The 16,416-nt window shown below is 37.6% G+C and overlaps 1 protein-coding gene across 4 annotated transcripts; it reads left to right on the forward strand.

Annotated features, from left to right (window-relative positions):
• Positions 1–571: 571 nt before the first annotated feature.
• On the forward strand, positions 572–15,045 carry ranbp3b (RAN binding protein 3b). Of its 4 annotated transcripts, XM_037681841.1 has the most exons (18): positions 584–622; positions 1,554–1,584; positions 2,618–2,673; positions 3,085–3,121; positions 3,215–3,292; positions 3,416–3,487; positions 5,949–6,014; positions 6,153–6,245; positions 6,686–6,795; positions 7,684–7,791; positions 9,129–9,214; positions 9,316–9,391; positions 9,490–9,586; positions 10,839–10,966; positions 11,057–11,177; positions 11,828–11,970; positions 12,241–12,436; positions 13,886–15,045. In XM_037681841.1, the coding sequence occupies exons 2-18, from the start codon at positions 1,569–1,571 to the stop codon at positions 13,927–13,929; spliced, it is 1,527 nt and encodes a 508-aa protein (XP_037537769.1). In that variant the 5' UTR covers positions 584–622; positions 1,554–1,568; the 3' UTR covers positions 13,930–15,045. The 4 variants fall into 4 exon arrangements, with proteins under 4 accessions (XP_037537768.1, XP_037537770.1, XP_037537769.1 ...); XM_037681840.1 differs by lacking the exon at positions 1,554–1,584 and having other exon boundaries at positions 572–622; XM_037681842.1 differs by lacking the exon at positions 1,554–1,584 and having other exon boundaries at positions 572–622; positions 10,842–10,966.
• Positions 15,046–16,416: the final 1,371 nt, after the last annotated feature.

The following is a 16,416-nucleotide window of genomic DNA, read 5'->3' on the forward strand; positions in this document are numbered from 1 at the left end:
AAACAAACGTGCAAGTTGCCCTTGAGCGGTTCAAAGTTCCCTTAACAGATGGATGATTACCACAAAATATTTAAAATATGGCAATAAATGAGCTCACAGAAGCAGAAAACAACAAAAAAAAAGACTTGTTTTCGACACAAAACAACCAAACTGGGCCAGTGTGTGACTAAAAACAGAGAGCAATGTAACATGAACACAAAACAGACCAACAAAACAATGAAAACAAACTAACATAGAGCCCAAAGTGAACCACAACTTTGAGTTTTTTGCTATTTTTATAGTTAATTTTGAATTGTTTCTCAAAACAGGAACATCTTGGTTTGCCATGTGGACGAAGACATGTTTTGTGCCTGTTTTTTTGTTTTACATCTCTTTGTCTTTTTGGCAAAAAGATTATTTTGTAAACACTTTGACTCACTGTGGCAATTTACTTTTACTTTATAGTCTTAATTTATTTGTGGAGTGTATTTTGGTAAACAAAATAAATAAAAAAATACAGGACCCCTGCCTTTTGGGGCTCCTGGGCCTCCCTGAAAACCTTTCTGCCTCGGCTTGTGTTATCTGCGCGGTGGGTTGTGGGTGTGTGAGCGTCGAAGTAAAATGGCGGACTTGGCAAACGAAGGTGAGTAAAGTAGCAGTGTGGGAAAAGCAAAACTGACCGTGTGGCGATATAAAGGCTACATTTTATTTTATTCGCAGTCGTGGCAACTTAAATAAAGCTTCTTGTTCGCTTGTGAATTGTGACTTCAGGTGAAGTGTCGCGCTGTCTGGATAAAACAACATTAGCAAACAAGCTAACAATGCTAATGATTGGGTTTAGGATAATACCTGGAACAGCGGCTAGCCGGCTTATGATTTAGCGCTAGCATGTGGCTATTAATAGATAGCGAGTCTCACCATTTGTGGCTATTTCACAATTTTCTGTAAACATAAACGTAATCCCACAAGCTGCATATCCTAAAGTGTATTAATGCAACACTGATTTCCTTGTCAGTGGTGCGAAATTTTGTCAGTGTAGTTAGCTCGCAGTTGAGTCGTCTGGCGTTTATTTAGGCGCGTAGAGTGAAAAATGGCCGGACAGACAATGTTTTACTGCTTATTTTTGTAATAAAATTAAAAAACTTATTTAGCGGTTAATTGGTGATTTTCATGTAGGCTGTAAGTGCATTTAGAGCTAATATTGGTGGCTTACGTGGTTAACGAAGATGACTCATGCGAGATGGAGCGCATTAGCAAGCTAACCATAGCCTGCAAGCTGGTGGCGGCGACTATTTAATGGAAAGGGTCAGATCGCTGGTTAATGCGAGCTGGGAATACATTAGGCAACTTCAATGCCAGAAGTAAATATCCGAGGTTGCGTGCAGGGATCTCCACGTATATGAGCTATATTAGCTGATTGCAAGCCGAAAAGCTAAACCTGTACAGATGATAAATATAGGGCACAAAGATTTTTTTTCACGCATTCTTGTGCTAAACGTGTTTCATACAGCAAGCTGCACGAGGGTATGTTAAGACAGTGATTGTAACACAGCCTTGCTGTGTGTTTTGGATAGGCTGATATCGCAACCATGTCCACGTTCATCGGTAAGACTCACAACGACATTGATGCTACACCTGACAAGGAAAAGGCCCACTCACGCCAGGAGAACCTTTTGTCTGATAACGTTACAGCACTGCCCATCTTTCAGAGGATACAGCCTTAAGCTAGATGCTTTAATGGCTTGAGACGACTCCTATTTATCACCCAGCTTGGTGATCGCTTCTCTTTTAGGGTATAACAACTCCTAAAAGCTTAGCTTATTCAGCTTTCTAAGATCTTTTTATTTTTTTTTTCAAAATTGCAAAAGTAGCTTGTTGCTTTTTGTACAAACACATTGATTGAAAGATTATGCAAACATTATTTTTTTAAATTCATATTAGATTTACAAACTTATTTGAGCAGAAACTCTTAATTAAGTTGTGCGATTCATTTTGGTAGCGCTATCCTGATGCATGCTCAATAATCAAGGTAGAAAAATCTAAAAAAGTTAAATCTGGTCCTCTGGATATTCAAAAAAACAAAACAACAACAAAAGTAGCAACGTTTCGTCTTTTGTCCGAAATACTTCCTCACCTCAGACTGAGGAAGTCTTTCGGATGAAAGACGAAACGTTTCTACTTTTTTTGTTGTTTTGTTTTGTTTTTTGAATGTCCAGAGGACCAGATTTAACTTTTTTTGATTTGGTAGCGCTAGTTACCACTAAAGCCATTTTACTCTAGACATTTTTGTATTAATATTTTGTTAAAAATTTCAGAAGCTATAACATTTTTATAGTGTAGTGACTACATCATTCAATCTTTAATATACTAGATGCTCAGGTGTTTATATTTTTTGATTACCTTTTGGTTTTTGTCCTTTATCTTCACTGTTCATACCAATTCTCTGCTGTTTAAGTGATGATTTGAGCAATGATACGTATAATCTTGTTTTTAAAAAATATCAGCAAACCAGTGTCCCTCCCTTTTTGTTGTAACTGATGTTTTCAGCTGCAAATGAAGACATTCAAATAAATAAGATTACTGTACTGCACACTTTAGGTTAGTGCTTTGATGATGAGCATATTTTCTTTCTTAACAGACAAGCCTGCCATTGCGCCTCCTGTGTTTGTTTTCCAAAAAGAGAAAGTGCAGAAGGTACATTTTGTGTGTGTGTGTGTGTATGTATGTGTGTATTATTGCCTATGTCACTTCTAAATGTCCTGATGCATGCTCAATAATCCAGGTAGCTAAACCTAACAAGGTTGAGTCAGATCCTCTGTCTGGAGGACCTGACTCAACCTTGTTATCACTTCTAGTTTTATATATAGTATTTGTAGACAGAAAAAAATATATATTGAACTATAACAGTATATTTTCCACAAGAAAATGTTTAAATTTAAAACTTCACAGCCTGTTATAATGCTCTAATGGAAAGTTAATACCTTGCTTGATTTGATACATTTAGGAAAAAAATCGACTGGCTGTGTAGTTAAACAAGCTTAAACTGTTTTGTTGGATACCTCTTTCATGTCTAATAAATACATAAAATATTGCTCTCTCTTGCAGCGTTCTGCTGAGGGCTCAAGTGCAGAAGATGGTGAAGGTAAAAAAAAAATCACAGCCTTCCTTGTTATGTGTTTATTATATCTGTTTGGATATTGTAATATAATTTAATAAAATATTCTATCACTTTCAGATTCAGATAAAGATGAAGGAAGCTATTGTCCTCCTGTAAAAAGGGAAAGGACCTCATCATTCCCACCCCCACATTCTGGTAAGGGCTTGTTATAAGAACTTAGTAGAGAATTAACTTTTTTTTTTTTATACCCTTAGTCCTTGATTGTGGTGTACACAAGGATTTGTATGCTGAGCGCAGTGTCTGCCTCCTACTTTGCAGTAACCAAGAACAATGTATTCATGCCCTCAAGTATCAGCCAGTCTCCAACTGGGAACTCTGACTCTGAGCCAGGTGAGCCAACCAGACCACAATTTATTTTCTTTTAAGTTGTCAGACATCCTGCAGTAAGTTTTTAAATCAAAAAATTTAAATTGTTCAATTTGTGTTCATAAATATGTTATTGTAACTCTTGGCAAACTCAAAGATTTAAATAGAATATGGAACCAATCATTTTTCTTTTTGAATTCATAATTATTTCTGGTCAGCATTGTTCATTTCCTTCATTCAAATGTCACCCCCATGCTCTCTGCTCAGTAAACTTTCATGTGATTTCCTGATGCATGCTCAATAATCCAGGTAGAAAAATCTAAAAAAAAGTTAAGTCTGGTCCTCTGGACATTCAAAAAACAAAACCAAAAAAAAAAAAAAAGAAACGTTTCGTCTTTCATCTGAAAGACTTCTTCAGTCTTTATTGACAAAGATGATAAATGAAGCGTTTCCATCAGCCTTGTTTTCAGTTAAACAGTTATCTAAAAGTTGTATACGTGTCTCAGACGTTGACCTGATCGATTACCTTCTAAAACTTTACTGTTTCTCTGTTCCTCCTCACTGCAGAGTTGGTAATAAAAATGTTCTCTCGTGGGGACATTAAACAAATTTCAATACTTCAAATTATTACGTTGTTGTAACACCACTTAATTTACTACAGGTTATATAGTTTTTTGTTTCGCAGTGCTTATCGTGCTGCACATTACAGCAACAGTTGGGTCTAACAGTTTTGGCGGCAGCTAACTGTGGCTTTTCTGTTCATGGCTTTGCCAAAGCAGCTGTTGCTGCCTGTGGCTGATGCAACAGCATTAGTTTGTATTGCTCTTGTTCACTTTTAATAATTTCAGCTGTATCCTCTCTTTAATGAAAATTTTTCATATCATATTTTTTACTTTAAAGTCACTTGATTTATTACTATATGATATTTAAATGGCAATAAATGTGTTTGTCTTAAAGTATTTTATGCATTTTAACTTTTGACAGCATTATCGTTTACCAGAAATGAAAGTGAGGTGGCACTGGGTTATAATTTTTTAATTGTGAATCAAATATTCTTGTTTTTAATTGATCCGTATTGTGTTTTGTGTAATGGGGGAAAATAGTATTTTACAGTTTTGACATTCTAGGAAAAATAACATTTAATGTTAAACTTATTTTGAACCGTCACCGTCATGTGCAAGTGTGCCACCAAGGCTTATTCTGTGTAAATCTTGTATAAAAGGTTGCTGTCAGATGAGTTACTGTAAATCTTCTGATCGCCAGTTAGAAAGTAGTACCAAGATTTGGTTCTCAAGTACTTTTAGTGGGTCTTTGGGTATATTTCCGAAATGTGGGAACAGAACAGGTGCCGCTGTCGTCTTTGCTTCGTCTGGTTCAGTAGAAGTGGTCAGTCTTTGGTGTTCTGGTTCAGTACTTCGATTTGAGAGCTTACTTTGGTAAAACTCACTATGTCCCGTTTTGCATTTTGCACTTGTGCTATGTGAAAACTTTAGAAGAAAAAAATAATTTTGGCTAAGGTTATAGAGATATGAAAATATTGGTAATTTATAAACTTGTCATTAATTTCCTGCAATTGTAGCTGTTGTTCATTTTGGCCTAAACTAATTTGCAATATTAAAAAAAAGTGACATAATTGACAGTTGTTGCGTCAAAACCTAGGAAAGAATTCAGGCACACTCTTCAAAAATGAGTGACAGAAATGTTAAATGTTCCAGTAAGTCAAAGAAATTACAGCAAAGTGAGGTCATCTAGCATTTGGGATTTGGAAGTGGGACAGATTTCTAAAGCTGAATAAACAGCCCAGAGAGATCTGCTGCAAGATACGCACGTGAACTGTGACCACAAAAATGTAAACACAACAACCTACTACAGCAAATATACAGATAGCCAACAAGCCCCTTGTTGTAGTTGTGTTTCAAACCTCACAGTTGTAGCTTTTTCCATCAGAATCATTGTCTGTCCCTTTTGTGGTGGTAACAGATAACGTTCGTGCTTGCCAACATTTATTGCAATATGTGATGCTGTGACATTAAAAACGTAGTTGTTCGATTAGGGCATGTTGGGTGCAGAGCACTTAAAGGCAGTTATTAGTAAATGTGCCATTCAAGCCTCACACAACTTGGTGTAAACTGACTGGAAGGTGTTTAATCATAGTATCAACTAGACCCTGTAGGTTTTTTTGTGTGTTGCTAAAGTCAATAGAAGTACAATGTTTAGAAGAATTTGTACACTTTTTGCTTTACTGCTGATGTAGGCCAGATCTTGCAGTCCATAAAAGCAAGACGTCAGGGAGACTGGTTGATAATGATCAGAGACCAAAAAGTTTGCCATGCCACTGAACCACAAATGGATGAATCACTGTAGGGTTGCTGCAGTCACTCTCTGCATTTAGAGAAGAATTAGACAAAAGAATATCTGTATTCTGTTGGTTTGTGAGTCGTTAAATGTTTTAATCTTTCTCATCTTTTGTGCTTATTCTCACCAGAGGAGAAACCTGTGGGATTTCGTTTAAAACCACCAACTCTCATACATGGACAAGCACCAAGTTCTGGTAGGTGTTTGTCACTGTCACGCTATTAGTGTGCGAAAATAATAATATAAGACTAATGAACTTTACCCCAGACCTTGACTATTTTACAAATGACTCTAAACAGTTGATTGCTTTTATATATTTGGTTGTCTGTTTTAGGTGTACCGAGTCAGAAACCCAAGGAGCAGCAACGCAGTGTCCTCCGCCCTGCAGTTCTCCAGGCGCCAGCCTCTAAATCGCATATAGAGTCCAGTAAGTACACCTAAATTACTTTAAATGGTACAAATTTGACTGTTTCTCACATGTGGCTAAATGTATTTTGAGCGACAAGTAAAACTACAAGATGAAATGTTTTAGTAATACTTGTTTCTAGGCATATTAATAGCCAGGATAATACATGTAAATGGTTTGTATATTAAATTATATTATTTACAACTCGAATGAACAGGTGGTTAAAAAATATAAAAGGACTACTATACTATAATGGTAATAGAATAAGAATATAAGCAGCTAAAAATATATATATTTAACAGTTTGATTATAGAAAAATATTGATGTCTACTCTGTATGTTTATTGTTGCCACAGTGCTACTCATTTGCTGTCATAAATCCTTTTTCTGTGTTTTCAAGTACATTTTTTTAGGTGAACGGAAAAAAACAACTGAATTTCTTTTATCCGTTCATCACTGTAGATTCCAGTTGTGGAACAAATGGTGTGAAAAAGTCATCAGATGAATCGCTTGTGACCCCGTCCCTCTTCCTGAACAATAAAGAGCACTCGGCTACATTGGCCAAGTCGATGGTGAGAACTGGCTAAACCTCAAGTCAAGCTGAGACTAAAAAAGTGTTCTGCTGAGGATCTTTATATTCCCCAGCAGCAGTTTTTTTTTATCTCTTGTCATTGTCTGTGTGACAGCAGACCTTTTATTTATTTGCACATGAGGATTAACGCATTAAAATAACCCAACTGTTTATAGGTAATTGGTATAAAAAAAAAAAACATAGTGGCTTTTTGTGTTAATGGTGACCATGCGTTGCTATAAATGATTAGGTAGTTTTGCCTGAGCAACTTTTCACAAATATAAAATTATTTCAGAATCATGTTGTTCTAAAAAGTTATTAAGTTAAATGATACCTTTCAGTACGTTTGGGATGCTTTCAAAGCACTAACATTAAGAAAGTCCCAACATCACTGAACGATGCAGTGTTTTACAGCAGCATATGAAATAGGCTGGTCGACACATTAAATGCTGCAGTATCAACTTTTAATTGCTTCAGTTGTTGTAATATTTAGGAACATTTGCTGTTTTTAGGACCGGTAAGCTGGTTGATGGGCTTGCTATATTGCAGTATACCACTGATAAAGTGGAATGTTTTTCTGCTGCACACAGACTTGTGTTGGAGAGCCAAACAGTGTTGAAACGGTCTGTGTTGGTAGTAGGAGTATGATACCCATGTGTTTAGATCGGCACTGTAGAAAGTGTAACTTCCAGTAATTTTGCCTTGTTGCGAAAATGAATGAAGCATGCTGAAAAAGCCTAGAAATATCAAATAGTCTGCAATTAAAGTGAATGTTGATGGTGAACGTACATGCATTTAAACCTAATGTGCACTGCCTTCATGCTGAACTCGTGTTAGCTGGAAAAAGAATGGAAGTTGACCCTGCTGTGTTTTTGGTTCCTGTTTTCAGAAGCACGAAAATGAGGAAGATGAAGCTAGTGACAACAAAGATGGAGACAGAAGAGACAAAACGGAGTCATCTTTTGTGTTTGGTCAGAATATTAAAGACAGAGCAAAGGTTTGTTGTTTTCAGCTGCTTTTACAACTGTCAGTGTGGGTGCGAGTTAAAAATATAGATTTGATAGTTTTTATTTATTTATTTTAGGAATTAGTATTATATTGCAGATGATGATTGAATTGGGTTGTATTTTATTTTATTATTATTTTAGTTTGACTTGTAATTAACTTGTTTACCCTCTTTGTAAAGTGCACTGAAATAGGGGTTGAACGACTACATAATTTTTAAACTCAACATTAACATAAAACTGAGTAGAACTCGAGTACTTGATGACATCATAGGATCTAAAGATACAAAAATAAATAAAACTGCAAAAAAGGTAATTATTTACAAAAAAAGACCAACAAAACATTGGGAGCATATAATACGCTCCTACCATTTATCATACTGCAAATAAGTCACAGGAAAAACAAAAACTATTAGTTATTATTATTATTATTATTATTAAGCTGCAAAAGTAAAAGAAACATGCGTCACATAAAAAAACAAAACTAAAAACAGTGGGGTGGTCGACCACTCCCCACCACCGCCAGCTGTGGTGCACATTAGGTTTAGTTTTAGAGATTAATATGTTTGTATTTTTTTTTTATAGGTTTAGAGATTAATATTTTTTGCTTTTAGTTTGTGAAACAAGGTCAGAGGAAGCTGGTTTTGGTTCGGTCATTGTACCCGGTGTTACACCATATTCTGTGACCTGCAACAGTGCATGCAACACCGCTTCCTACGGTCACAATATATGGTGGTCACAGAATATGGTGTAACACCGGTTCACAACGAGCTCCAAACAGTCAGGAAGTTGATTCATTTTCTGTTTCCTTACGGTAGTTGAACCGGACGATTCATCTTTAGTGAAATATTTCCAGACTATTGATGCATTTTTACCTGTTTGCCAAGACTGGGCCAGCTCCGCTCCATCTGTCTGCTTGGAGGAATCCATTTTGTAACCCGCGCCGGTGCGGATCACGTGATGCAATGACGTAACGGCGCCGTAATGACGCCACCACGAATACTCGACGTGAAAATTAAAAAACTCGATAGATGTCCTAGGAATCTATGTGTAGATTACTCGAGTAGTCTGTTAAAGCCCTACACTGAAATAACTAGTTGTGACATGGCAGAATTTAAATAAAGGTACATTCACTAGAATTGATGTCAGGGCATAAACAAAATGAAATATAAACAAAAGCAGCTACCGTGTGGGAATTTTTTGTTTGTTTTAAATAAGAGTTTTGTCGTAGCTAAAGTATTTGTGACATTTAAGCATTCCAGGTCTTTATTACTGAGAGGTTTTGAGATTGTATTAAAAAAAAAAATAAAAAAAATTTGTTTTTCTCTAGTTGGGAGAAAACAGTACAGATGAGAATTCAGCGGACGCTCAATCAGAGAGCACTAATTATTTCCTACAATACATCTCTACCCCGAGGTAATGTGAAATGTCATATGACATAATTTTAGCTGCTCAGTTTAATCTATTATCTGCTGTGCATTGACTTGTTTTTTTTTTGTTAATTTTTGTCTTTTTAGTTCAAACAATGCCACAAACAGTACAGACAGTGGAGCAAAATTTGTTTTCGGACAGAACATGTCTGAACGAGTTCTGGTAAGTTAATTCAAGTTGGAGAGTAGTTAGTGCTCTTGTATGCTGACACGGTTCTGTTGATGAGCAAAATCCACTGATGAGCGCTGATGTGTTTTCAGAGTCCCCCAAAGGGCGAGACCTTAATTGAGGAAAATAAAGACACTTCAGCTGCTTCTGCTTCAGAGCCCTCATCACAGGAAGCAACACCAGAGAAAGGTAAAAATACAGTCTTTAAAACATAATTATTGACCTTGATTAATATTAAATATAAACGAGAAGCCCGGTTGGACTTTAGAGGCAACCTCGTGAAAAATCACTATACAGTTACCTTTTGCAGCAATTACAGCTGCAAGTTACTTTGGATACATCTCTATGAGCTTGTCACATCTTGCAACTGGGATTTTTGGCCCATTCCTGAAGGCAAAACTGCACCAGCTCCTTCAAGTTAAATGGTTTTTGCTGGTGAACAAGAATCTTCAAGTTTAACCACAGATTCTTAATTGGATTAGAGTCTGGGCTTTGACTAGGCCATTCCAATACATTTTCACATTTCCTTTAAACAACTCAAGTGTTGCTTTTAGCAGGAAGCTTTGGTTCATTGTCCTGTTGGAAGGTGGACATCCATCCCAGTCTCAGATTACTGACGGACCGAAACAGGTTCTGCTCAAGAATATCCCTGTATTTAGCATGATTCTGCCACCGCCATGCTACACTGTGGGGATGGTGATCTTGGGGTGATGAGATGTGTTGGGTGGAGTTTGCATGTTCTCTCTGTGCATGTGTGGTTTTCTCTGGGTACTCTGGTTTTCTCCCACAGACCAAAAACATACATGCTTGGCTGATTGGTAACTAAATTGTTGCTGTTGTGTGAGTGAGAGAGTGAATGGTTGTTTATCTCGTTTGTCTCCATGCGTCCCTGTGATGGACTGGAGACCTGTCCAGGTTGTACCCTGCCTTTTGCACTGTGACTGCTGGATATGGTGTCCCTGACTTGTTTACCTCCTTGGTCTTCATGGTGGTGTTTGGTTAGTGGTGCCTCTAGTTTGGTGTTACAACCTGTGGGGCCTTTCAGAAACGGTGTGCATGTACTGACAGATCATGTGACACTTCGATTACACACAGCTGGACTTCATTTCAATAATCATGTGACTTCTGAAGGTAATTGGTTGCACCAGATCTTTTTAGGGGCTGAATACTTGAATACTGTTCATACTACTTGAATACTTTCACAAGCCACTGTAGATACAGCAGAAAGGATTTGTCTGAGTGTGATGAGCAGTCATTTCAGTTTTTAGACTCAAGCTCAAGTGACCTCTGCAAAAAAAATCACAACAAACTGTTTAGTTTCCACGTTAACACATGGACTGCAGGTGTGGCTCTGTGATTTTCTCTGAGTCCTCGATTCTAATTTAGCAGTGAAAACAAGCGCAAACTCTCAAACCGGTGTTTACCTTGTGTTTTGTCCCAGCAGTGAACAATGTGTCAGAGTCTTTGGCAGAATCTGCAGCAGCGTACACCAAAGCAACAGCCAAGAAGTGCATCTTAGAGAAAGTCGATGTGAAGACTGGAGAGGAGTCAGAAAGCAACGTGTTACAGGTATTAACAAGGCAGGCCCTCTGGATTAGTCACATGTGAAACTAACGTGACAAAAAGTGATGCAGATTTTGTTTTGGCCTGTAACTGCAGATGCAGTGCAAGTTGTACGTTTTTGAGAAGACAGCGCAGTCGTGGATAGAAAGAGGCAGAGGTTTGCTCAGACTCAATGACATGGCTTCGACAGAAGATGGCACGCTACATTCTCGTCTAGGTAAATCTTCACGACCTTCAATGGAGTGTGGAAGAAAAAGAACCATTTTGCAAACTGTTTTGAGTTTCTAAGATTCACTGAGCAGTGCGTTATTTGTAAATAATAATAATTCTGCTTATAATAAAGACAATGTCAAACATTTTTTCTTATTATTGCCATACCTTACTTTTGACACAAGATGGAGCCAAATCACACGATGATTTCATTAAACAGACAAGACAGCCCAGTTTCTTTATGAGAACTAGTTTTCTGCTTCAAAAAAACTAGTTCTTATAAGCAGAACAGAAAATCAGAAACTGATTTTATCTTGTAAGAAAAGTGAACACACTTCAAAAGTTCTTGCCTCATTATGTAAAAAAAAAGAAGCAATTGTGGTTTGTCAAACTTTTGACTTTATACAATTCAATAATGCGTTTTGCATTTACATTTACAATATGACATTTTCAAATTACACCTTAAAAATAATTAGGTTTGTTTCACAGTTACTGTGTTTGCATTTCTTAAGTGTCAGCACTAAATTTAGAAAAAAATCATTCAACCTTTATTTATACAGGTTAATCCCATAATAAAGTGCAAAATAAACTGCATGTGGCTTCTTTTGTCTGTGGTTTAATATTGTTTTGTGTTTTTGTGTGGTCGCATGTTTTCAGTGATGAGGACTCAGGGCAGCCTGCGGTTGATCCTCAACACTAAACTTTGGCCTCAGATGCAGGTGGACAAGGCCAGTGAGAAGAGTGTGAGAATCACTGCCATGGACACAGAGGACCAGGGGGTCAAGGTCTTCTTAATATCAGTACGTATAACACAATATATCACTAAGTTTATGTAGTCTTTATTTTTAGGATTCAAAGATTTTCAATTATTATTTTCCTTTGTAAAATTATTTTTTATAACTATTAAATGGCACCTCCAGATTATAAAAATATCTGACATTGTCTTTAATGTTAAAAAAAAATAAAAAAAATCCTATGAGCAGCAAATGTGCAACTAAATACACATAAAAGTGTAGTGTGACTGTGTGTAATAATGAAGTGGCTGAGCTGTTTACATTTTGCTCCTTTAGGGTAGCTCTAAAGACGTAGGTCAACTGGCTGCAGCGTTACATCATCGTATCTTAGCTCTAAAGAGCAGAGCAGAGCAGGAAACAGAGCCCCCAGCAACAAATATCCCCGCAGCAGAGGTACCGCAGTCCAACGAGGATGACAGTGATGAGGAAGATAAAGACTCTGCCTCCGCTGCGGCTTCTACTCCTGCTACAAGTCAGTGATTTTTCTTTCTTCTTTGTGACTGCACATTTACATTTTTCATGAGCCCATGGTTGATATGTTTGGTAAGGGTTCCTCCCAGCCACATCAGCCAGCGTTTATTATATTATTGCAGCAGGATTTGTTTTATTTATTTGCAAAAGCATTCCTGACTTTCACCACGTGTGGATGTGTACATTTAGCAGACAAAACAAATGAGTCGTGTCAACGGGTTGCTGCTGGAGCTGATGGCATCATTTTATTTTACTGAGTTTCTCCCAGTGGATTACGGTCCACCTGCGACAGGCTGACGTTGAACCCAAATGTCTGATAGTCGGACATAAATTTTAGTTTCACATACAGACGTCCCTTGTTACTTTGTGGTTCATTTTTCACGGACTCACTCTATCATGGTTTTTCAAAGTAAGATTGGACATGACACACAATGGCTGATTGATGGCTGTGCCACACGATCGGCATGGATTTTTTATTTAAAATAAATTATTTAAATGTTTTAGAACCTGTGTGCAGCCCACAGCTGTGGGAGGATCGAATATAAGCAGCTGACGCTCTGCACGGAGATCAGCTGATCTCCGTGCAGAGCGGAGAAGTGGGCGTGGCCGAGAGTGCAGCCGGAGGCAGAGAGCTGAAATCATGACATTCTGTGGAACGTTTAGAGTTTAGAAACATTGTTTAGAATATTGCAAGAGTGTGGGAAGGGTTTAAAACGCCTTAATATATATAAATACTAAAATCAACAACTACCTACTACTTGTACTACTATTCCTACTTTGCGTTTTTTTTCCTTATCGTGGGGCTTCAGGGTACTGATCCCCCAACGTAACCGAGAGACTGCTGTATATTCAGCCAGCCAAAGTCTGGACACAAAGGTGCAGGCGTATAAAACTGCTTTTGCAAGGTAAAAGGATTGAGTTGGTTGATTGATTTACTCAAATGCAAGAGGTTTTAACTAAGTTTAAAAAAAAACAACAATGCATTATCAGGTTGAAAGTCTTTGGTTTGCGTTTCTTTGGTTGCACGTAAAAAAAAAAAACTTATCAAGAATGCATATTTACCATTTTATGCTGCTTTTTATCTCTATTTCATAATTAATATTTAGGAAAATAATGTCAAGACTAAATATTATTTGGTATTTGACAGCCAGCCTTGCCAGTGTTTATAACCTACAATAACAAGGTGTAAATGGGTGGATGATGATTTGTTTTACCCACTACAGCTGACTGTGAGATAAGCTACGTGTTTAATTGTATGTTATTCGTGTGTCGCCTGAATCGTATGTGGAGGTGCGTTTTAATACTCGATGTAAACTGACATGCTCTCTTTGGTCACGTTTTACCACCAGTAGATCGCTCTGTCCCTCTCTTCATGTAGCGTTAGATTTGTCATAGTGAGACTTCTCAACTACAACACGGTGATTAACTCGCTGCCCCGCTGTTCCTGCAGGTAATTCAGAGGGAGGTGAGAACCAAGCAGCAGGAAGCACATAGCGTCACTCTTGGACAGCCTGCCAAGATGCCACTGTTGAGGTATTTTGCTGTAGGCATCTCCATGGACATCCCTTTGACCAATATGGGTCCTCCAGACCAGTACTTTTGGATATTAGAAGTCTAGCTCCAGGAAATAACCCCTCTGTGCCGGAGTGTCCCGCCCAATTTGTGCAGTTCATCTTCTCTGCATTCAGCGTAATATCTGGAGTCGATTCTTCCCTCTCCCGTTTTGTGTTTTTATTTTTGTTTTTCAATTTTATTTTTTTCTTTTCCTGATAGCAAAAATAAAGACTTCAAAGCTTTGGTTTGGGACTTTTCTGCTCATCATATTGATGAGTGTAAGGGTGTTTTCCTCTACATTTTAAGTATGGCACATGTTAAGACTGCAGTTTCTACTTTGGGACCTTTATACTCACTCTACAGCTGCACCTCTGGACTCCACGCACCAGAGGAGCTTCATTCAGTGTGTTTGACATGTCATTTGGTTGGTTGGTCAACATCTGGACCAGCCTTCTTCCTAACCCCTCTCCCAACCAGTCTGTGCGTTAGGTTTTGGCAAATGTAATTTATTTTGGGTAGTGATTTCCATGAGACATCTCAACTCATACGTGCTGTTTGTAATGGCTAGCCAAGATCACTCAAGTTGTCATTACTAGCAGTTTCTTATATTTCCTATTGACCTATACATTATAGTGAATAAAAGACTCAAACAATGCAGTTTCCACTAATGTGATTTAATTAAGTGAGGACAAAAGGGCAGTAGGACTCACAATGTTTATCTAAATTAACAGTATGTTAAACATTCACCTTTTCTTTTGTTTTTATTTTTAGTTGTTTTTCCAAATTGAGGAAGCAAAACTCATCAGTCTACATTCTGCATGTATTTTTTTTTATTGTTGTCAACATCCCGAGAGTTTATTGTGTTGATACATATTTTTATGTTGAAAATTATATAAACTTTTTATTCATTTGGAAACATGTTGGAGTGAAAACTTCATGTGTGTGTAAAAACAAACAAAAAAAAAATCGAGTGATAACTGTGATCCTCTTTTGAATTTCATGTACATTTGAATATATCATTTAGTTGCGCACCATGTTTTCTCATCTCCACCTGCCCCCTTTAAAAAAAATAAACCATTTTGGACTGATTGTCATTTATTTTTTTAACTTTGAGGTTTTTCTATTTAAAGCTAAAGTCTCGCCGTAGTAAAGCATCAGTTTTATACATTGACATTATCTAGAAGCTGTATTAAAAGAACAGAATTCAACCTTGGATATAAGTTAATACATGGACCGAGGGTGGGGGGGTTCATCTGTTTGGTATTCATGCGCTGGTTCTGGCCCACAGGTTGATGTACGTTCTGCTCTGACTGCGCTGAGCAGGAGTCCGACTAAATCTTGCTTCTATACAGTATTCATCAGGCACAAGGTCATGAATATTTGATGCGTGTACCTATCAGCCAGCTTATCACATACATCTAAACAAGAAACAAAACTGCCGCTGCTGCCAGTGTCTGCCCTATCAGCTGTTCTGCTGCGACTGGGCAGGAAAGCGTTCACCTTTAAATCACTGACTGAGGGGAAAAACATATTCTGACCGTACTTGTGTGTAAACTTGTCTGCATAATGTGTTTTTCAGTCGGGTTAACACTTTCAGGCCAGCTGGGATTATGCATTAAGTCACACAGGACTTTATTTTTTGTGTAAAAGCATAATCTTTGCAAGGGCTTGCAAAAAGATTCTCCCATCTCTGCAGCAACAAAGGGTTTGAAAGAAACGTGCTGTAAAACTTCCAAGTTCAAGTCAACTTTATTGTTTCCAGCACGTACATGAGGTGGAACGAAATGATGTAGAGTCCCAGTTACTACAAAACAGCAAAATATAAAGTATAAAAAGAATAGTAAATAAGGATACACTGAGATATATACGCTGAACAGATACAAAACTATGCTAAAATATCTACGATAAATGCTAAACGCTAATAATGTAAAACAATACGACATGACCCCACTCACCCAGCACACGTTTTGCCCCGCTCCCCTCATGCAGGAGGTTGAGGAGCATCAAGTGTAGAACCACTAGACTGAGGAACAGCTTCTACCCTGACACTGTTGGATTCATGAATCTCTAATCAGGATTATCACTGGGGGGGAAAAAAATCACTAATGCCACTTGATTGTTATGTGCATCTGACTATCCATGCTGGTGATCTCATGCTGCTGATTTATTTCATTTTCATTCGTACTCATCTGCTCACACAGACTCATGTTTGTGCTGCTGTTTGGTGTATTGTTTTTGTACTACTAGTGCTTAGTGTATTAGTTTAGTGTATTTTATATCTTAGCTCTTATGAGTTTTTCTTTTACATTTTATACTTTTGCTGGATGTAACTGGGACCCTGTGTACACAATTTCGTTCCACCACATGTACCACATGTGGTGCGAATGACAATAAAGAAACCTTGACCTTGTCACATCAGCATTTGAA

This window comes from Nematolebias whitei, chromosome 9, assembly GCF_014905685.2.
Source record: "Nematolebias whitei isolate Nwh7 chromosome 9, NemWhi1, whole genome shotgun sequence".
NCBI lineage: Eukaryota > Metazoa > Chordata > Actinopteri > Cyprinodontiformes > Rivulidae > Nematolebias > Nematolebias whitei.